Source organism: Anopheles aquasalis, chromosome 3, assembly GCF_943734665.1.
Source record: "Anopheles aquasalis chromosome 3, idAnoAquaMG_Q_19, whole genome shotgun sequence".
Taxonomy (NCBI): domain Eukaryota; kingdom Metazoa; phylum Arthropoda; class Insecta; order Diptera; family Culicidae; genus Anopheles; species Anopheles aquasalis.
The window spans coordinates 11064565-11087667 of NC_064878.1; the positions used below are offsets into that span (position 1 = coordinate 11064565).

The window sequence follows — 23103 nt, forward strand, 5'->3', positions numbered from 1 at the left end:
AAGCCACTGCAAAAGGGAGGGCCACGCTTTCACTTCTCCACCCTTGTTTCCTTCTCGAAGTGGGTACATTTATTTAACATTTTATGCTACTGAGCGGCAGAGCGGGATCTCTGTCACAGGGCGAAGAGTAGAAGGAGATGGCGGGGGCTACAAGGTGCAGCAAACATTAAAATAGTTCCGTAGAGCATTTCGGTTCGGTCTCGCACTCTAACACTAGCATTAACACGCCCGGTATGCAGAAGCCGTAAACTGGTTAGACAAGTTGGTGGCGAGTAATTCGGTTACTTCCATCGCTTCGCGCGGTATCCTTTCCCTCGAAGGAACCAACCGAGAGGCACCGTGGTGTTTATGTTGCTTTCGAGCGATTTCATGCCTCGAATGTTTTCAATTCCTCCAAAGGAGCCTCCAATAAAATAGAACCCGGCGCGTGGGGAGGGGAATTTTGAATGTCTTCACCGCTTGCCCCACCTTCGATTGCCGGTGGTCGAATCGTGGATTTTATTTGCTCAGACCACCGCTCAGCTCTAAACTTCACGAGTGGCTCGTTGTAAAATCTTTAAGAAGGGCCTTGCGCTGGCGCGTCGTTCTGCTGCTTCTTTCGACTAGAAAGGTTTATTTCAGAGAGTGTAGAGTTCTGGTGCTGCTGCCGCTGCTGCTTCACGGTCACACGGTGTTGAAAAGATGAAAGGAAAATGCTCTTCCCTTCCACGCTCGCCTCTCTTCTGCTCGTCTTTTTCATGTAGTAACATCAAAGCCAGGATGGTAAATACTCAGAAAGGGGTTCATCCTTGCTTGCGCTCGCGAAATATTTCGTTTTCCTTCGTTTGCTCGAACAAACTCAACTGCCACCGTGCCTCTCGTTGACATACTACGCGATTCAGTACATCCAGTGCTCATGCGAAGGAAGGGATTTTCGCTTCAATCGATTAGCGATTGCACGAGAGCTTAAAGTGACAAAAATCATAAATGATGCGCTACGTTTTAAGATGCAATGTTTAGGGATTATACGATATCGATTACAGCTTTAAAAAATGCAGCTATTTCCAATTAACTCCAATGAAGATTATTATTAAATAAAATAGGTGAAATGATGTAATTATGGGTCACTTTTCTGGAAATCGTCTTTATCTCCAAAGCCAAAGCGTAGCATCATTCTTTCAATTCAAGCCAGATTATCGAATTTCTTAGAGACTTTTCTCTGGCAACATTCTGAATTCGCCAGGGGTTTTATTTCATTGTTTAAATGATAAGAAACCGTCCGCTAATTCATTGAACTTTTTTTTCCAATGCAAACAAAATATGAAAGACAAATCAAAAAAATTATCGCAGAACCAGTAGTCTTATAGAAAATATTTATTAACCTTTTTATATGTTTTTGTGTGCGATAGTTCCTTATGAAGGATGAAGCAACATTGCAATAGCAAGCAAGATACTGCAAACGTCTTGAACGTATTCGATCCTTGCTCAGACGTTCGAAAAAAGAATAGACCGCAACCGCAATAAACCTGCAATCTCAACTACATTATCGTGAACCTTTTTTCTCCGTTCGATGCTCGATCCAAACAAACTTTTCCTGAAATTCCGAAGGACAACGCCCACCAAAAAGCCCTGAGTCGGTTGCCCACGTGGCCATAAGCAATTTCCTTCTTCAACCAACAAACTTCTTAATAAACTCCCAATCTTTTTGGTCACTTCTTTCGCGGCACAGTTCCGAGCGGATCGCGTAATCGAATTGTATCGTAACCACAATTCTCCCACCAATCCGAGTCCGGCGGTGGGGGCCTATACAGGATCATTTTGATTTTTGAGACGCTCCCCACTTTTCACCCAACCTAATAATGCCAACCTCCGCCGGGGGACCCACGGCTTTCGCTTGTCGGAGTTTCCGAGTGCCGAGCGAAGCGAAGTCAAACGTAAACCCTCGCTACAGCCCCAGGCAGTTGTTACAGCTGGCCGGAGAGCGTCGAGCGGCTCCGTCGAGTTTTTCCCGAATGAAAAGGCAACGGTGGCGCGAATGTTTGCGAGGACCCCGTGGCGAAACGTGGCAAGAGGCCAGGCCAGTGTGGCCAGAGACCCAAGGAGAGCCCAAAGGAGAGTGCGACAGAAAGGCAACAATGGACGGAATATCACGAGCAAAAGTTGACTTTGGGATCGTTCGTCTTCAGGGTGAGACAGGGCGGCCAACAGCGGACTGGGCGCCGACCAGCCAACCAGGAAGGCCACGGAGGGCCGCCGGCATGCTGGTTGTTTGAAAATTTTCGCCGAGGAGCCTGGTGCCGGTGCTGGTGGTGCGAAAATTTAATATAACTTTCGTGTAACTGAAAAATAACAATGCAGCGATCCGGGATGGGATGGCACACCAGGGCCTTTTTGGTGGCCACATTCACCAAGGACGCTGGCGTTACGGGAAAGTGTTCAGCGAAGAGTGCTGGGAGTGTTCAAGGTGTCAGACTGATAATGGAATGAAATGTTCAAATGTATTTTGTCATAAAACATACTTACGGCTCCAAGGATACGAGGAGGTTTGAGCTTAAAGAGAACAGGAAATGAGCTTTGAAGGATCAGAAAGTAAATTCACAAACATAATAATTATGCTAAGTTAAACATAGGATTGTGGATGCACCCGGGAAGCTCGCTATGTTTCGATTCGAGGGGTTTAAAATCTGAAATTAAACTGCAAAAGGTCAATATAACCAAGGGGCCTAGGCACCGGTTGTTTAAGTGAAAGCGATGCGCAATGAAGACCATGACCACGAACAGAACCCTCCTCTCAGTCTCTCTCTCGCTGGAGCTCCGAATCGTGCATTAATCAAACGAATTGGCTTCAAAGCCCTTTCTCCGTGCCAAGGTTCGATCAATCATGTCTTGCGGAGGAAGGGGGGGGGGGTCCTGATTGCATTTTGTTTAACGACCATTTGACTGGGGGGCCGAATTTGCGATGAGTCCATTAGCGATATTACGATAACAGCATAATCACGGTGGCCCCGTGCGGATGCCTCATCTGTTTCGATTTACTATCCGCAAACCATTCGCAACCGGAGTTCCGTTGTGCGGTTCTGAATGATAGATTAGCGTGCTGGCACGGGGCAGGTAAGGGTCGTTCGTGAGGCTATGTTTTATGTCAAGGGAGAGAAGGAGAAAGCGGGAGAGAGAGGGGACCCTAGAATTGCAGCATAATATCTTCAACATTTTATAAACTTTTCCCATTCTCGACGAGCAGCCACCACCGCAGACCAGACATCAAACGTTCGCATGTGTTAGCAGCATGATGATGATGATGGTGATGGTGATGACGATGGGAGCGTTCCCTTTATGGGTATCATAACGAGTCCCGGGGGGTAGGGATGGGGCACCTCATCCCCCTCCCACACGTGCCCATGAATGATTATTACTTCTAGGAATATTTCCCTCGAATTAATGCCGAATGATGCAAGCACGAACCGAGGTACCTTGCTATCGATTTTGCTTCAACTTCTTCCGACCTTCAACCCCAGCGACGACGACGACGACGACGACGATGTTATGGGCCTCCCCATCGTGGCTCCAATCCCCGGGGCAGAAATCGAAGAAGCGCCTCACGCACTCGCGCCCGCTGGCGTTGGTTGGTGGTGGAGAAAACTTTTGCTCGCAGGCCCAAGCTCGGTCCCAGCATCCCCAGACCCTTGGGGAGGGCCACTGACAGGGAAATGAAGGCCGTACGGCCCCGGAGGAATAACTTTTCCTCCTTCTTCCGACCACATTTGCCGCACGGAATGGGCACACGCGAAAAGGATCCACCTTGCCTTCCACACATACACATAAACTAATGAGGCTGGCTCATGATCCTCGTTTTCTTGCTGGCTCCATTTCGTGCCACCAGAACGGTCTCTCGCGTGTGTGTCGGTGTGTGTCTATTGGGAGTTTTCCCAGCGTTACAACACCAGAGCCGTTGACGTGACGTCGACGGCGACGATGACGACGTTCCGGTCCAGGGCACTTCCGTTGACCTACTGAGAAAGCTGGCAACTTTTCTCGCCTTTTCTCACGACGATAGCGCACGCGGTCCCTGGAATGGTTTCCCGGGATTCGGTTAATAAGTCGCAAAGTCCGCGCAACGATGTGCGAGGAAATTAATTCCAGATCCGCCACTCCCCGGGCCCACGGCCGTGTGTGATGGTGTTGGTGTTTATGTTGCAGAGATGCTCCCTCTGTATCTCTGCGCTCTGGTAACCCTTGGTGTTCAGTGTGTCTGTCTCCTTTTGAGATCCAAACCAGACTCTGACTTTAGGTGAGCTTTAAGGCTCAACCACAGGCCGTGTCAACCGTGTGCCCGTGGGCCATGATGTCGATGGCGGAGTTGTGTACACCTGCTTTCGGGACTGGTTTCCGTGGAATTTCGTTAACCTCTCTAGCGGGGTATGAAGTGCATTATGCCCAGGGATTATTCATAATGTCGTGAGTCTCTCGCTGCGATGCGAACGATGATGCCACGGATACGGTGCTGCTGTTGTCGTTCCTTTGAATCCAGCCCCTTTCAGTTGCCTAGTATTATGTGCTCGAAGGGATTCGCCAGCGTCAGAGCACTACAAGTTTGTCTACGTCACTCTGCAGCTTCTCGTTTCAAGAAGCTATTTTTGGTAGAATTTGGAGAATCCTTAAAGTCAGCGAAAGTGTTTACAAAAGGGGTCGAATTGAAGATTGGCAATACATCTGCAATGACTGTAGACAGTAATCGAAAAATTTAATGCAGAAATATTTTTGCAATATTTAAACATTCACCACATAAAGGAGTTCAATATCCTTGGGTTATTTAGATATTGCAATTTCTATTACAAAGCCCTGAAAGTATGCATTTGCACCTGGCGTCTCCATCAAATTACCTGGCGCCTCCATCAAATTACCTGGCGCCTCCATCATTTCGTTTTCCCGGTGCGGCAACCAGATTTGGAATTGCCTCTACCTCTCTGGTCACAAAAACCGGCACCAGTAAGTGTTTTTGGGGGGGGAAAGTAAATTTAACATGAGTTATGCCTACATGAGGTTGAGACTTCTTTTTTACAGCATATCTCTAGGTTTGTGTTGTTATAAAAGAAAAAAGGTAAACGAATGTTACACTAAATGGTGTCTAAAGGAATTAAATTCTGCCTCATCTCGAGGCCTTCAAGATTTTTTATATCGGACTGGAAGGTTGGGCTTGGTTCAACGCGTTACCGATAATATCAACTTGATAAAAAGGAATGACATACACTTTGTGTTAGTGAAGGTAAAGATCATGGAGTATATCTGCAGTTTCTTCATCAAAATCCTTCACGAAAATTATATGTCCCATCTGTTGTCCTTTCATTATTGCAACCCCTCAGTATTGCCCGGGGAATCGACGAATTTACGCCACGTCGGTTGTTCCGGAATGTGTTACCCTCCTCGCTCCTGTTAAAATGGCCACCATCACCCGGCTGAGGATGTTATTTTAAAAGTATGTTCCCAGCCCTCAAAATAACGTCGACACTTGACTCGCCGGATCATATTAAACGGAAAGCCATTTACCAAATAATATCGCATGACCGAGTCCTCCCTTTCGTATTGCGGATGCGCCAGACTGGCCACCACTAGGCCACCAGGAGGCCCGGAGAGCACGTGCAATTTAGTGGCGATATAAAAAGAAATGAACGCGTACCCGCCAAGGGTCCTTCTTGTGTCGTCGTCGTCGTCGCTCAAGCCGTTTCCAAGTGGTCGTCGTCGTCATAAGGGGATGCTGAATTGGGGGTTCATCGTCATAAACCAATTTTCGCTCGCTGTAGCAGCAAATCTGGAGGGAGATAGCTTCGCACACTTGGCCCAAATGTCATTGCCGGTTATGCTCAATCTATATGCTCTTCGGTGTGCCGTGCTGCTGCTGCTGCTGCTGCAGGTTCAACGGACAGCGGACAGCTTTTGTCTCGTTCGGTTTGTGGCCGGTGAAGCTTAGACTTGGAGCGTGTTCAATCCTATGCGTGGCCATTGTTTCGCCGCTGAACGCTGAACCTTCCTTCCAGCCGTCCCGGTTTTGTGGTTTCGTTTTCTTCCATCATTCCTACTCTTTTCTCTCTACTGTAGGTGACTTACTGTGAACTCTCGGTCTCGGCTGTTGTCTGTGTAAATTTCTGTTCAACCGTCAGTGTCCCTGAGTAGCCGCAGTTTGAGTGAGACAAGGGAATTAGCCTCTAGGCGACACTCGCAGCGAGAGTCACGCTGGTCGCTGGTGGATGGAAGAAAAAATCGTCGACCGGGACGACCAGGACCAGGCACTGGTCCTGGAGGTGAATTGCTTCCAGTCGACTTCTCGATTTGTGTGACGTTATGCAGCCGTGACGGGTGGCCGGACGGTGTCGCTTCCTTTTTTGGCCTTTTTTTTTCGAGAGAGAGGGCCGTCCAGCTCGCGATGCCTTTGTCTCGAATTCGTGGTTCGCTCGACCACGTGTCGCATGGGCCCGTAGGGTGCTTGCGTGCTAAAGCAGCAAACAGGACAGACCAGACTTCACCATGCTCCATTCTTTTAGTGTCTGTGTGTCTGTATGTGTGCAAAAAGGGGGGGGGGGTTTGGTGGTCTCTTTTTCCTCCCAAACTGGTCGAAACATTTTTGTTCAGTCTCTCTCTCTCTCTGCTCGCTGTCGTCGTGCGTTTATTTCGCGATATTCTTTTTTTTTGGGTTTTTTGGTTGGTCGGCTCCAACATTTTCCGACCTGGGCTTGGGCCTGGCGCCCGGTTGCGGATTGTGTCCTGTTGCTCCGACCTAGGGCCGTGGTTGGGTTGCGTCCCCCAGCTTCTTTTACCTTTTTTTTTTTTTGTTGGTATCGGGAGGAAGCACTTAAAATTCAGCACGACATCGCGGTGCTAAATTTCATCTTTGCTTTCTCGCTGCCATTCATTTTAAATGCCGTTGGCAGGCCTTTCGGGCGGGGGGGGGGGGGGGGACCATCCTTCGCCCTAATGCTTCTTCTTCCTCTTCTTCTTCTGCTCGCCGCTCTGGGCTCTTTGTCGTGGTTGTCGTGGCTGTGCGACAGGCAACCATTATCCCGTGTAGCGATCCTTCCCACTGCCAACTGCACTACCGGCACACCGTGAATATGATGATGACGATGGCGTACTGGGCCCCCATTTCGGTGTGATGGTGTCCTTGCCAGCGCTTTTTACAAGGCGGACTCCTTGGTCAAAATGGTTGCGAAAATTTGGAAGTAAAACGAGCATCACCGGTGAGCACACCACGGCGCACCGCACCAGCTGTCGACGAATGGTCTACGCGGTTGGTTTGGTCCGTTTTTTCCCTTGATTCCTTTCGACGGTGTGGGACCCTCGAACGACCTTGAGCCTAAGTACGGGCGGCCCCATAGCCCGGCTCCAGGAGGAGATTCTGGTTGAGTTTTCAATCCGTAATGCTTTCATAGCTTTCTCGGAAGAACGCTTGCTGTCACCAGGGGGAGAGTTTGATGTCCTTGCTCGCTTCACCGCTAAAGCTCCCTTGGGGTGGTCCGCACCTCGTCGCATTCAAATGCTGCCGGGATCGTGTTCGGATGAACAATTTTGTTTGGATTTTTTAAGCTGACAAATTTGAGTTTTTTTTTATTATTATGCCCAGTTGGAACGCTCACCACGTTATTGAATATTTCTCTCTTCCAAAGGTAGTGCTCGTCCCAATTCGGGCGATCCGAACAACCCCACCGACTGTACCGCCCTGGCCTCGCGGCAGTTCTGGAATGGTAGGAATTTATGATGACCGATAAACTTCCAATCTATTAAACACTGGAGCAGGAGTAGCGCCTTTGGATCCCTAAAAAAGAATTGAAAATCTTCTTTTTATTTCGCAACCGCCAGAGCACAATCTTCTTGCTGGTCCGTAATGGTTGCTTTAATTTTCGGCCAAAGCCAGCACAGTTTTGGATTCTAAGATAAGCGCGCACCACCCCCGGGGGGCGGTCTTTGCTTCTTGAGCAATTCAACGAACCGTGAGCTGAGTCTAGGGTATTGGCCGAAGGGAAGCAAGGACGGTTGTTGAAGTAGCGCGGTTTTATGATGGTACGCTGGAATTCAACCCCCCAAAAGCTCCTCTTTCTTCCCCATCAACTCCTGGAACGTCCTGGAAGTGTTCGTAACCTGTCAAAGCCATCGCCGGCATCGGCGAGTTCTTGCGATTAGCGCTGGAATCTCTTTTGACTTCCGGTGATTTTGCCCCCTCCTCCCCCTCTGCGAAAAGCATTACGCTGCCTGTTAAAAGTATTCATAACTTAAATTATGGATTACTCGCTCGCAGCAATGCGCTGCTCTTGACGTAAGCAGCAGGAATTTGCTTTTGCTTTAAACGTCGGCTTCCGCCCTGCTGGTGTGTCTGTGTCGCTGGAAACGAAATCTGGTACCAGCGCGAAATGGTTCGTTCCAATGACAAATGTTGTTATTTCTGACGATTCCCCGCAAAAAATCGCGTCGATTCCGGTGTCGGTACGGAAAGAGGATGCTTAAGTGATCCTTTCCGGCTGGGAAATAATTGATTCCGGGATTCGACGAAATTCGTGGCTGTCGACGGGGCCGTGGGAATAGAATTTCAAGTTTCGTGACATTTCGTCTCCTGTTGCCCTTTCGGATGGATGGAGTGTTTTGTTACTACTTAGTCATTCGAAACTGCTATTCGATGGATTTTTTTTTTTTGGAAAAATGTGATGGAAATTCTACTTCTCCAGTAAACTGTCACCGAACAAACACTGACTCTCGCACCTCAACGCGACGTAGCTCTGTACCTCGTGGAAGAAGTGTTTTCGTTATAATGAGAAACACAATCCGCCAGCTTTTCACCAGACCCGAACACTTGTGCCAATGCGGCGAATCCACATTTAGACATTTCTGGCATCTTCTGGTGAACAGTGAGTTGTTTGAGTTTCCGATAAATGCTCCGGCTTGGGAAAGCCGAAGCTTGGTCTTACGATTATCAAACGTCTGCTCCGAACTGAAGCGTAACTTGAACCTCGACGTTGCTGCTGCTGCTGCTTTTCCTGCAAATACAGGACCCCACGTGAGATGGGTTGCTGTCCCCAGGAGGAGTCATGGCGTCATGAATTGTGTCTTTGCCACCGGCACCATCTCTTTTCCCTTTTCCCCGTTCGCTCCTTCCCCCCACCTGGTACGCCTACGGCTCAAATTTCCCAGTTTTCCCATGAATAATGCTCCCGCAGCCCGGAGAGTGTGCCTGGGGCGAGTGCTTTGGATTGTGGAAGCCAGTCTGGTGTACTGGTCCTTCCGGGGACAAAAACACTTACAAGGTAAACAGCCACCCGTAGTCTCGTGTATGTGTTTGTGAACGTGTGGGTGTGCGCATCCCCCTCACCACACCCACACCAACACCGCAAAAGGCAAACAACCGACGTCTGCTCTGTATACGCACCACACTCACATGCACACCGTGGCAGGACCTTTTCGAGAAGGTCCACCACCGCTAACACCACCACCGAGCGTCTGCCACTGAGGCTATGGCTTGGCTCCATGTGGTTTAATGCTTTGGCCACAATCTCCACACCACGGAGATCTCGGTGAACGAAGCGAAAGCGAAGCCAAGGTCGAAAGATGACACCCCAGCGTGTGTGTCGGGGTGTAGGGAATGCAAAGAAACGTCCGGAAGGGAATCGGGTGGAGGGGGGTATTATTTTCCTCGGTCACCCACGGTGAAAGATGAGATTGTGAAAGGAACGGCTCAAGGCACGCATGTGGGTGTGCGCTTCAAACATGGACCAAAACAAGGGCTCTTGGACCAAAAAAGGAAAACGGATCCAACGGAAAAAGGGACGTTGCGTGGTGGAAGCTCCCGAGTGTCCGGATTGTCTTAGCGGGGATTTGCCCCAAAGTGAAGCTGACAGCACGGCACCATTCGTCCTCCGCCTCCTGCCTGGCCCCACAGTGGTAGGAGAAAGGAAGAAAAGCTGCTTTTTCTTCACTTTCGACCAGGACCACGACGACGGTGACGTCTTTTCGGCGACGGATTGAAAGTTGTTTTTAAGTTCCAGGAAAGGCGTCACCGTCCAGCCAAGCCAAGAAACCACAAGTGTCCTAGTGGGGTGGGATGGCAAAAAAAAAACAATTCGGAGGCCAACCGTTTGCTTTGGCTCTGGGAAAGAGAAATTAGAAAATCCGACCAAACTGTGGACTTCACTTTGACTGCGAGGCCATCTGTTCTGGGGCTGCCAGAAGAACGCAAAAGAAAAACCACTCCCCCCTTGCAAAATCCACGTTAATCCGACGAATGCTAATGCTCGCTTCTTTTTTTCTCTTTCTTTTCTTTCCAGATGCACACTGGGCACTAGGTGGGCAGAAGGCCACAGCAGCAGCAGCAGCAGCAGCACCGGGAAAAGCAAGTGAATCGTGCCAGATGGTGTGGCTGGCGGTGGTGGCGCGGTGATCGGTTGCAGCCAGACAAACCGCACCCCCTCCCATCGTCCACCACGCCGAAAATGGCCTCGTACCACCTGTACGGGGCGCTGATCGCCCTGGTGTGCGTGCTGTGCTACCACAATGCCCTCAACTGTGGCTTCGTGTTTGACGATATTAGCGCGATCAAGGAGAACCGCGACCTGCGGCCACACTCGTCGATCAAGAACGTGTTCCTGAACGACTTCTGGGGTACGCCGATGCACAAGGTACGTTTGTAAGATTTTGCTTAGAGTTTCTCAAAGTCCTATCCCAAAAATTTTGTCCAAGAAGACGCCTGAGCCTGACTGGGACAATCCTCTAGCGAATTTGAGGTTAATTTGATTAGCTTTTGACAGTTTGATGCCTACACATCTACTGAAATGTCACCAATTCTGTATTATCAATGGTGACTGCGATGAAAATAAAAAACTAACTGGGCGTTGAGCTTGAATGTCTTCAGGTAGTCTTGTTTAGTAGTCTGTCAACAGAGTATGCTCTGAGATTAACTTCTTCTGTCATTTTTCCCATTTTATTCTCACATGTTCTATGAGTGCTGGTTTTGATTGAATTTCGTCAAATTGTTTGACCATTCATGGTTTGTTATAAAGCCAATTAAAATACTATTCGAATAAACTCCCAGCGCGTTCACTACCGCTTCCTATGGGTAGCTACGGTCATTCCTCAATCCGATTGGACCATCACAAGGCCTCAAAAACAAGCACGATGCCAAACGAGCCGGCAAATATTCACGTCCTCGACAATACATGCTGTCATCGCCTGCCCGGGCGGGGAGGGACGGTTGAATACCTACGAATTGAAAAGGGATGCTTTTCAGCGTCCTCAAGGGATACGGGTCTCCCGGGTGGTGGTGGTGGTGATGGTCTGGATCCATAAAAAACAACGACCGTTGTTTGAAGCGCACGCTAGGGCCACACCAGTGTCCACGCCCCAGGCTTCAGTGTCCGCAGCAGCAGCAGCAGCAGCAGCCTCAACCCCAAATAGAGGCCGCTTGCTCTCTCTCTCTCTCTCTCTCTGTCCTGGTGGATTGCGTTTAAATATTCTGATCGAGTGCTCAACTGGGCCTTTGTGTCGCGCCTCGCTGGCACACTCGCTGTGCGTTTATGTGCCAGGCCTCGCTCCGGGTGGCTTGGGGTAGTTTGAAGGCGTTGGAGAATGAGGTTAAGGGTTGGTCTACCCTTTTTTCTGGCAGCAGCAGCATCAGCAGCATCAGCAGGCCGCCTTCTGCACCCTAGAGACCATGCGGGACGAGGAGAGGCAAGTGCCGGCGAGAATGGGAAGTGGAGATGAATATATGTATGCATAATAGGGTAAAGAGCTTGGCCGAATCGTATCCTTAAAGCTGGTGAGACCCCTGGAAGGACACAGCTCACTGGCGCGCTTGGTAGCAGCCTCCCTGGAGTGTAGGCCAGGACATTCCGCATCCATTATTCATATCGTGTTTGTTTCCAGCGGCAAAAAATAAAGGATGTAGATGAGGAAGCCACAACACACGCACACTTACCAGCACAAGGCATACGATCGAGCGATCACATGCGGCGCCTTTGAGGGCGTAGTTTGGAATGGCCGCGACGAGCGCACCACAAATGAACAGAAATGCATCACGATTGTGCCCCCTCCACAACGCGATTGCGTCATCGCAAGCTGCATAAGCTGAGCAGTACCGCCGACGTCGAGCTCATTAAATATGTTCCAATCATTGCTCATCGATCATTAATGCGAGGGTCTGGATGGGGGCGCACCGTGTTTTCGATCGATCCATCCATCGATCGATCCACGACCGGCGCCGGGTCATGCGGGAGCCGCAAATTAATTAGAATCGTAAAACTTCGAATACCGACCACCCACCAGCACACCGAAAACCCAGCCCACCACCTTGAATGAAGTTGTTTCACCTGCGGGTTATTTGAGTTCAGGATCCTCCCTCCCTTCTTCCCCCAGGGAGGGCAAATCGCACCGCACCCCGTCCGTTTTTTGGGTGGAAAAGGAATTCGAGTTGCAGCGTGGTTTGGTTTTGAGGTTTTTGGGATTGAGGTTTTGCCTTTTCGGAGTCCGATTGCCCTTCAACCGGCAATTCCGTTTCTTATGTTGAGGTCGAAGGTCGAAATCAATGCACCATCCCTTCCTCCCCGCCACTCTTCGATATCGATTGGTTTTCATCGCGTTTTATCGCCATCGCCTTACCAATCGGTTCGTTCACAGCCGGTACGGAGGCTTGGACTGGCGTCTGGTTGCCGCTCGAATAAAATTGATTGATCTTGGGCCTTCGTGCTGTCAATGGGTTTGGGGTCGCAGGAGTGCTCAGTGTTTTCTCTGGTCCTGACCTTCTTGAAGGTGAAGGACATATATAAAAATTATATGCTTGTGTTCAAATTAAAGGTCTGGTCTGGGATTAAAGGTAAAACGTATTAAAAAAAGCAGACGATTCAATAGAAAGAAGAATTTTTGTGTATTTTAATAATCCATTACATAAATATCCAACGTCGACAGTAAAATATTTTCTATGGTTTTACAGAACTTCTACTGCACCTCGATAAGAGAGGATTCGGTAGAAGATGTTTCGCCACATTGATTAAATCTTTATTTCACAGCAAGTCTTAGCCAAGCAGAGTTAATGTAAGAAAAATACATCCCATCTTTTTGTTGATTAAAAAGCTACTTTCGATAACATAAATGGATTATCTAACGCCATAAAACACATTGAAATGTCGTGGAAACAGTTCATGTCAGTAAGTCTGGCTCATGACCGACGTCACATGCCGTGATGAATGAAAGACTCTCAAACCCTTTGTGCCTGCTTGACAGTTGAAGTGCCCGATAAGTATCATTCGTAAGTAACATAATAGCTACCAACCACTAGAGGTTTCACTCTCGACAGCGCTCAACTCGAAGTTCAAAGGAAATAGTTTCAAGCATCGAGTGTGAGCTGCCGGAATGAGGAATCAAATTTTCATTTACACGATTCCCTTATAAATGCTACTTAGCTACCTAGTTCCCATCTTGGAGCTCGCACAATCAATCACCGCGATCGCACGGCACGCAAAATCATACATTAATTGGGCGGCAGACATGGAAACGAGCGACTCGAATCCGAGACAAATCCGGTCGAATGAATACCTGGGCCCGGGCCCAAGGGAGACTGCTTAAAGCCTTACCGCAGGGATTATTATTTCATTTTCTTCGATCCCAGAACCGAAGCTACCCGTTGGTGGTCCCAGAACGAAGGGAGAGCGCCCAAGAGGGAGCAGCACGCGTCAGCTGCATGCATAAGTAAAACCGTAAATGACAGAGAAATATTGCTTCCCACGATTCCACCGCGAGGGCTGCCGGGGATCCATCTTGCCATCGCACATTGCGCCTTCAAGCGTACACCCTAATACCTTTTACAGATACTTCCAGGCAATCGCAAGTGACACATGGCCGTGACATGTTTCCCGGGGTCCTCCTTCCGCCGTTCGTCTCCGGCTTTTATCGTGTTAACCTGCACGTGTCACCTGTGTGTGCGCGCGACTGTCTACGGACGGAAATGTGAAGCATCTTGCCACAGAAACATACAAGACACCCAAATTTGTGACACAAAAGTGTGGTCCTCGAGCTCGCGAAGCGAAGCGACGAGCTAGAAACAAAGCGCACCCGGGGAGATGGAGGAAAAGGGCATGGCAAGAGGATGAAGATGGAAGGAAAGGTGGTGGCGGACATTTTCGGCGCCCACCCTCAAAGCGTGCACCTTCTATATTAAAAGAGATGTCCTTTGCCACGTGTTTCGCTTTCGTGTTGTCGTGTTCCAAGATGAATGAGGTGTTGTCTGGCCAACTCCTCTCCACGAACTCCTCGAGTTCGCTCGTAGCTCACGCGCCTCGACAGAATCCTAGGCTCACCGTTCCCAGTATAGAAAGCGACCGACTTCGAACCATTTTAAAGAGATTCTCCCTTCCCGGTTCGTCGTCGTCGTCGTCAATGCGTGAAACGTTGTCATTCTACGGGACGCTTTTGTTTTCGTCGTCATCTTTTCGGATTTCGACGTTATCCACGTCAGCCATTTTCTAGCTTTCAGCACGCAGGTTCGATTTTTGCGCGCCGCCGTGTATGAGAGGGCGCGTAGAACGTATTTTTCGTACAGCCGGAGGCAGGCACGACAACGCCCTCGATGCTCGATTCCGTGCAGGAATGTTACCCCCCAGAATGGGTGGTGCCCACCCCGAAATCATCTTTTCTATTTCGTTAGAAAACATTTCCCGTTCCCCGTTGCCTCCGGACGTTCTTCCTCACGCCCAGGAACGCTAGTTTCGCATCGGATGTTTCCCATTTTGCGATGAAACGTTTTCTCCCAGTTTCTCCAGCGACGGAAGCGGTACCGGAAGTCCATGCACAACCAATGTGGAGTACAACAGTATGTGCTGAGGTACCAAGGGCTTCCTTCCGCACTAGAAAGTATTGGCTGACTGGCTGGCTGGCTGGCTGGCAGGGCGTAGATTGATGGTGTCACGGTTGAGTGAATGGAAATATATTTCCGCCTGATGGCGCTGATCATGATGGTGGTGGTGATGGTGGTGGTAGCGAGCGAGTGAGGCGTAACCGGTGACAGGATACGGGCGGTCGCGTAGGTGAGCTGCTCGGTGAACCTTAAGCCGCGAAATGAGATTGATAAAAATTCAATTCCATTGCCGGCCGTGGCAGGTTAAGGAGCTGGGGGTTGTTCGCGCTTCTTTACCTTACCAAACACCTGCTACGCGGCGAGATAGGAACCTGAGGGGGGAGGGGGCATCGTCAGCGAGATCGTGATCGGTTTTTTTCCGTGATTTGTTCAGAGGGATTCATCAGCTTTACCAACGGTGAATCGGTTTTGTTGCCACTCTCGCCACTCTCTCTGAACAAGCTCGCTAGACGCTCGTCGCAACACATCAGCAGCTACCGAGAATTTGCTCAAAAATCTCCTCAGCGCCCGTACTCTCGTCTAGGATGAGTCACGGCGGTGAACGGTTGATCTGCATTACACTTACGCAGGTGCGTTTTTGCCCAAAGTGCCTCCGTTTCGAGTGATGGAGAGCATATGAGGACCGCATGACTCGGAAGAACACGGAATGATGATGATGATGGGCCTTTACGCAGCTCGTCAACGTCAGGCGCCTTCTCGGAAGAAGGCTTTTCTTCGCTGACGAGACAGTTTTGCTACTTCGTTGACAAGTGAAGACGTACGATGGTGTCTGAAGGACGGAGGACGAATTGGCGGAATCAATTTCGTCATTATCGATCCGAGCATTTCGCACACCGGTGAGTGATGAAGGTTTAATCAGTTGGCAGTTCGTTTGCTACCGAAGAAATCGACGTGCGTTGTGATGATGGATCGTACTGTGTGATGGATCCGGACCCGGATCGGGGGCCACGGAAAAATGTGGTTTTTCGATTGGTTTCCATTTTTTGTTTAGCTTTGAATTCCTAGATAATACTTAAACTTTGACTTTCATTTGAGGAGCTGTTACTACTTACAGGAGGAGTTGTACTGAGTTTAGTTTGAGTTCTTGAAACGTTCTCTCGTTTTTTGTATTACTTAATAGGAGAAGAGAATGATTGTGCAGCTTTATAATCGTTTACTTTTTCCAATTTTACAATCTCCAATCTATTTGAAACCTGAATTCGTCGATTTTATCAAACTATAGACCAAGATGGCTTACCATATTTCTCTTAAATATTTTTCCTTGGTGAGCATTCTATTTGAGAAAAAAAATTCCAACAATTATGCTCAAAAATTTCTCAAACAACAAGTGTACCAAGAACAAACCCCCGGGAACCTCGAAAGAACTCCCATCGAACGGGGGGATGTACTATCAGGCACCTATTAACGCTGATGCACCCTCGATGAACAGAATGCCAAGCAGCAGCACCACCATCCTCCCTGCCACGAGGCCTCGTGAATTTGTTAAATTGACGCAGAGGGAAAAGTTTGCCCATGAAACTGGCCGAGCACCGAGAATGAGCTATTCTCTGCCCCAAAATGCTGCTTCTAATTTGCCATCGAAGGGTGTTGGAGGGTATCCGGTGGTGATGGCGAGAAGTTCGCAAGAAAAAGAAACAAAACAAGAAAAAAAAACTCACCCAAAACCAAGGAGGATGCTGGATGCGGTTACCGCTGGTTGGTGGTTCAGATTCATTAGCGGCCCCTCCAGTGGGCAGGCTGGCATCGTGCGAGGAAGCAAGAAACGAAATGGAAAAGGAAATGATGGTGGTGGTGGTCGCGCATTAACCATTCATGAGTATGATCGCTCTGGTGAGCCTCGTGAGCGCGCCCGCGAATCGGCTGGTTGGCTGCGCTCCGGATGCGATGCCCATCAGCCGTTTTGCAGCCTTAACCGCGCACCCCTCTCCACCGGTTTTTGGCCACCAGGAACCGTTTTACGCGGAAGTAACTATAAAAATAAATTGGTTTATAGGATCTCTTTTCGCGCGCCGGGCCAGGATGAGGATCTGGGTTCTGAAGCTCCCCGCCGGAGAAGAAGATAGGGGCTTTTGGTGGGCGCCAAAGTTGCCGGATGCGCGGTGCTTGAGCGCTGTTTAAAAATGAATGCCACCGCGGCGCTGATGGTCGATGGAATGGAATGGAATGGTGGTGGGCCGTTGGGTACGTCGAGCCGGAAAATACGTCGATTCGATGAGCCTTTAGTTTGTCATTTATCGGCCACGAGCGGGCCATGGTAATTTGGCGCTAATCGACATTCTGCGGCAACTGCGAGGAATGCTCCGTCCGAATGGCCTGGCGGCTAAGCGGCATTTTGCGCAAGTACCGACTCTTATCGACTCGATGGACCAAAGTTTTTCGCGTTTATCGCGAGACTTACACCAGTTGAAGGTCATCAACGGTACATCAGTTTACGATGTTGGTAGAATTATGTTTTTATTATAACAAGCGCGAACCTCTTGCGCTCTAGAAGGACACAAAAGTGTTATTTTTAGTTAAGTCATTTCCAGAACTAAACAGAAACTGCAGCAAAGAGCTAAGCATTTATCACACAATTCACCGACTTTATCAAATCCAAAGCGTGGCAGTTTTGTCGAAAGTTTAGTCTGTCCGCTTTAAAACGATGAAAGCAAATGGCGCTGCACTCGAGGCTGGCCAACCCCTCCATTACTTCTAATTAAGAACCCGCTGCTGCATCAGCACCAGTAGCCGGAAGGAACTGAGCTCATTATGCCTAATGAGAGAGAGAGGTGATAATCAAAAACCCATCATTCGCTGATGCGCGCGCACCATTGCCACGCCATGAACGACGAGGACGACGAGGACGATGGTGGTCCCTGGGCCTTGCGATAGGATGCGCTTAAAAACGGACCACAGCCCGGGAATGTAAATCGCAACAAAAAACAACGATGCCCAGGCGTGTTCCCAGCGGAGTCAACTACAAAGACAAGAGCTCATCTGGGTGCTGATAGCAGAAACGACTAATTGGATGGATAGCAAGGGCGTGGTATGCTTGGTGATTCTCGGGACATGCAACATGCATGCAGACAAAGCGTGTTGATGGCGGTCTTGCTAGGGATCATTTGCGTTCGTGTGTTGGTGGCATTCAGTATTCATCTAATGAGTTGCTTCGTGTCACTATTCCATCGAATGAGATTACTTCTCTTGACCTTCTTTTTGCACACTCATGTAATGAATGTTGTCGCCTATCTTTTTTGTACTATTTTAGAGTATTGTGCAGGACTTTATCTCTTCATTTACAAGTACAGAATCGAGTCACTCGATTTGCGATTCTAAGTTGAAGTTCGTTTAGATTAGATTCTTTGCCGTTGAGTACGCTAGAAAGTACAAGTTTTGCGCGAGTCGAAACAACATCCCAAAGTCGCCCTTTTGTCCTTGATTTACTGGAATTCTTCTTATCGTGGAAACAACAACAGAAGCGTTGTTTCAACCTCCCCCAAAACAACAACTACTAGACAACCGAAACACACCTCCCAGACCTGTGAATGGCAGCGCGCGGTCTATCGCTGGTCATGTTTTACATGACCAAATCACAGACATCCATTCCGAGTTGCGACCGGGAAGAGAGAAAGAAAGAAGGGAGCACAAGAGAAAAAGAGAGAGATTAGGTTAATTTCTGTTCGAATTGCTTCACGCCACGATTTGCCGAGGAAGGAAGTTGTTTTGCATGGAAATCGGTGCGCGGATCGACCGCCACGGTGGTCGCCACGTACGCAACCAACGCAATAACCGTTCTCTCTCGGCACTTGCGGCGTCGGTCGAGGACACCGTCTCCTCTGGGCCAGAGAGTGGGCCGTTTGCTGTGGCTGGTGCTTGGTGCTCCGCCAAATTATCGCGTACCGTGTACGTTGCTCCACCGGGAGTGAACTAGGGTTCCAGCGAAAGGGAGCTTGTAGCATAATTGTGTTACTGACAGCTGGGATTTTAGTGGCGATAAGGCGCGGCAACACTAGACGACGTCGCTTCCCCTTTCCCAGAAGGCGAAAGTTTTAGCTTTTGTCTTCGGTAAAACTTCCACGCAACTGACGTTAGCATCGGTATCAGTGATTATCGTGGCAGTTGGAGGAAGCTCGATGGCCCGTTCGGTTTAGTATTTCGCGTGTTTGTCGCCTGCTGCCGCGAAGTCAAGTACGGGAAGGAGCAACAGCAACTCCTAACAAACGCTAGAGGACGAAGCGCGTTCCGAATGCGTACGAAATGATTCCATTAAACGAAGAATTCGAAAGATCTGGTTCCACAGGTTTGGTGGCATTCGAAAAAAAAAACAAATCCAAAACGGAATGAACCCGCCCCCCGGAAAGGACATCATCTAGAGGGACCTTGAGAAATGGCGACCGGCGAGGCGAGATGCTTTGAAGTGAATCCTCTCACATACATCATGTGGACATGTGCGAATGTCCTTGTGCCACACTCGACCGTATCACCCGGCCCCGGGGCCTCAGTTTTGTTTTTCGATCACGTACGCGTAAAGCATTTCCACCGGAGAAGGCCCCCTCAGAACCGGAGATCAGCCAGCAAGAACCGGAAATCCTTTTGCAATCTTCCACAAACACATACACAATCATAAGTGATGCTGGTGTATGATGCATGATCATCTCCCACTCTCTCTCTCTCTCTCTCTCTCTCTCTCTCTCTCTCTCTCTCTCTCTCTCTCTCTCTCTCTCTCTACGGTGCTGCTTTCGCAAAAGCTTCCACCGAAGATGAATAATTCATGACGGTGACGACGTTGTGTGTTCCACTGGATGCTACTGCTGCAGCGAAGGACATCAGGACGTGGCGCGCGTCAGGATATCGGTAGCGCACTTCACTTCACTCTTGCCGGTGCACTGTGGTGCATTGTGAATGGATTAAAGTTTGGTTTCGTTGCCGTGCTTCCGTTTCGCCGAGATTCTGTTTTCTTTCTTTGTTCCGCTTCCGTTCCGTGCCAAAAAGGTTACCCCAGGCCCATGGCCAGAGCAAAATCAGTGCAGCCGCAGACGGAACAGACGGTGCGGTTGCTACCTGTGGGGGGTTTTGGTCTCATTTTCCCGGTTGCAGCAGCATTTCCCGGGAGTGTGTGTTTTCCCTCGCTCGCCCTCGTCTTCCCGGAAAGGTGATCTGCTCTGATTTTGTGTGGAATTCCACGCCGGGGGTGATGCTGATGATGATATGCTATGGTCACGTGAGACCGGTGTGGGATGCGATTTGTTGGGTTTGTTTTTCATCCTTTTGAAGAAGCAGCCGTGACGCACCTGATGTGGCCCAGTGGCGGACCTCGAGGGTGGATCCTTTGTCGAATTTTCATCTGTATTCGATGGCGGTGAAGCAGCATCACTACCACAAGCAGAGCCAGAGTGAAGTTTGTGCCACAAAATTCCCTTCGTGCAGCTGCACCCTACAGATACGTGCTGCCCCGGCACACTGAACCTGACCGAGACTAGCTGAGAGAGAGTGAGAGAAAGAAGGAGGAAGAAAAGCACGTGGTACACACTCATCATGCTCTCATCATCATGGTGCATCCATTGTTGGATGCAGCTTCGAAGCAGACATGCAGATGTTGTCGAATGCATCGCAAAAACAATGCTGCTGCTGCTGCTACCCCTGCTGGAACATTTCCACCTAGGAAAGCAGCATAAAAACCTTGCTTCAGCCTCGAGAGCAGCACATACCTACGTAAAATTGTTTCACGAGTGCGCGTGTTGGTCAGATAATTTGAAGTTTTTTTTTTTTGCTATCCGGAACACACTCGGTCTAGTCACAGAATATGCATTGGCCGACGATTTGATATTCCGATTGGCTCAAGTGTGTTGCGTCAAACGCGACGATGAAGAGGACGATGCTGGCGTTCCGTTTGCTAATTTTTAAGAGAAGGAAATCCACCAACAATCGCTGTCAAGCTCTAGTGGCCACCGCATGGTCATTGTCTTTGGGAATGAATTTTCAATTTTTCCGCAACAATTCCCACAGCATGGGCCTGCGGCGGTGTCGCCCCTTTAATGGACCAAATCCGAACCGCGGCCGCACATGGACAGCATGCCGGTTTCGGCTTTTGGCGAAAGTTTGGTTATTTATCATAGCCGGCCCTGGGGCCGTGGGAAATTGGCCTGCGAACATTTCCGCATCCGTGCACCGAGCGACGGCGTAGGAAAATTATGTCGCATTTCTCGTTCAGTTTTCGGGAAAACATTCCCTCTATTTTTGTCCGGGAAAATTCGTTGTGGTGGTGGTAGAGGTAGGAGAAAGGGGGAAGAAAAAAGTGTTCGAACAACACCACACCGAATCACTCTCTTTTCACACCAGAAACGCGCACAATGGCCTGATGAGGAGGATGTTGATTTAGCGCAGCCAACCGAAACGAACCCGCCACCTTCCCGGAGTGGGTGGCTCAATTCGGTTTCCCTCATACTCACACGAACCACCGCACCCTGCCATACCGGATATGATAGACGAGATGTGTTTATTCTAGTATTTGATTATTTTCGTCCGCTGCCCGTGGGTTCGTTCTCGCGCTTTTTCCCTGTCACTCTCCCCCGGGTTTAGGGGTGCTAGAGCGCGATTTTCACGCCACCGCACCGTGCGTGGTTGGTGTTTGGAAGAGCATTTCCATGAACCTGTTTTGGTTTCGGGCATGGTGCCGTCCACCGTCCGTCCGTCACACGATGTGGCAGTTGAATGTGCCAATGTGACGAATCGGTTCGAGGCGCGTTTATTGATTCGTCTAGGCAACTGCTGTGCTCCTAGAGCTGGTTTACCGTCGATTTGGATTTTGTCGAATCGTATGGCGTTGATGGTTGAATCATATTGAACTCGCTTTCAATTTGGGGCAGTTAGAATGTTTGGAAAATATTTTCGATGAGAGTGATGCTCGACAAGGCCAGTTATACGCATACGTAATGGATATAGAGTTGTTTAATTGAAATAATGTTAGATCACTTCTGTTTTATTCTGCTGGAGGTAACTAGAAATGTTTTCCAGCAGCAAAACCACATGAGCCTTTGCAATTTTAGTGCTAAAATCCCAATATTAAAAAAAAATCATCAAAAATCTTTCTTGATAATGCTCCTGCACATTTCGTACTATATTGTGGAATGAGAGAAGTTGTTTATATTCAATTGTTGACATCAGCTGTAAAAGCCGTTACTGGTGAACGATGCAAACACCTTTTGATATGTCTGAGTTGATGTGATAAATTTTAAGAGCTTACTTGTTAAATGTTACGAAACAAAACAAAGAAAAAGTAAAATAAAATATTAGGGAAAACGTATGTTCTAAGTTCAATCAATTTTCCCTTAAGAACATTCCCCAAGTAAATAATTTAACCTTGTACAACCTTTAATGCAATGCAAACCTTTGACTAATAGCTTACAGAATAATGTTACTACGCCCACAATTGTATCACGATTAGTCAAATGGAAATATATCGCCCAACTAATAACCATGAGTTTCATCATTAACTTTTTCTTCTCTTCGTTTCGAATCACGAACGCACAGAACTGAACTGCCCCAAATGTTAATCATCCCCGCCGGTCCGACCTCTAAGCTGACCTCTACCAAGCATTAGTCATGCCCTTGAACTTTACCAACACAGACACCCTGCTCTCCAATCGCCGTAACGATTTCGTTTCGAAGCCTCTCCATCGCCGGATGCCACATTTCGTTTCCAATTAGCATTCGTTCGCGGTTCGCGTCCACGTTGCTTACGATTGTATCCGCATTCGAGCACCACCGCTGCCACGGTTTGATGTACGATCTTGGCCTCGCGTCGATCCAACGATAGCCACAACCACCGAGACAGCATCCATCCTCGCTGCCTTGTGCTGCCTCTGATTCCGTATTCGTTCGCTCGAGCTCGAGTCTTAGCCGACTGGATTGCCGAGGGATTTTCTCGTTTCCATTCTCGTGAAGTCCTCCCTGAATACGAAATGTGGAGCGTGGAAAGTTAATGGAAGGAAGGGCCTTTTCTCTGTCCGCGGTCCGGGGTTTCCGCAGGAAAAAACTACGGATCGGGAGCAAACATCGTTTGTGGTTCACTTGCTGGTGATGGAGTAATTTTGGCCCGCAACCCCAAAACTCCTCATTCCCTTTTTTTGTCACTGGAAAAAAATGGAAAACACGTCGCAAGAATTAGGTCATGACGGGCGCCAGATCTCGCCTTTTCTCAGAACTCAGCGCTCGTGCGAGGCGAGACGAGCAAAAGAAGCGAAGCCTTGCGTTCTTCTATATTACGA

General features: G+C 48.9%; 1 protein-coding gene across 5 annotated transcripts in view; it reads left to right on the plus strand.

The window, feature by feature from the left end:
- LOC126576358 (protein O-mannosyl-transferase Tmtc3) overlaps positions 1-23103 on the plus strand; it is a 127008-nt gene that overhangs the window by 4181 nt on the left and 99724 nt on the right. For all 5 annotated transcript variants that reach the window (XM_050237597.1, XM_050237602.1, XM_050237598.1 and 2 more), the window contains one exon: positions 10281-10631. In XM_050237597.1, coding sequence (XP_050093554.1) covers positions 10446-10631 — 186 coding nt within the window. In that variant the 5' untranslated portion in view covers positions 10281-10445. The remainder of the gene's footprint in view (positions 1-10280; positions 10632-23103) is intronic.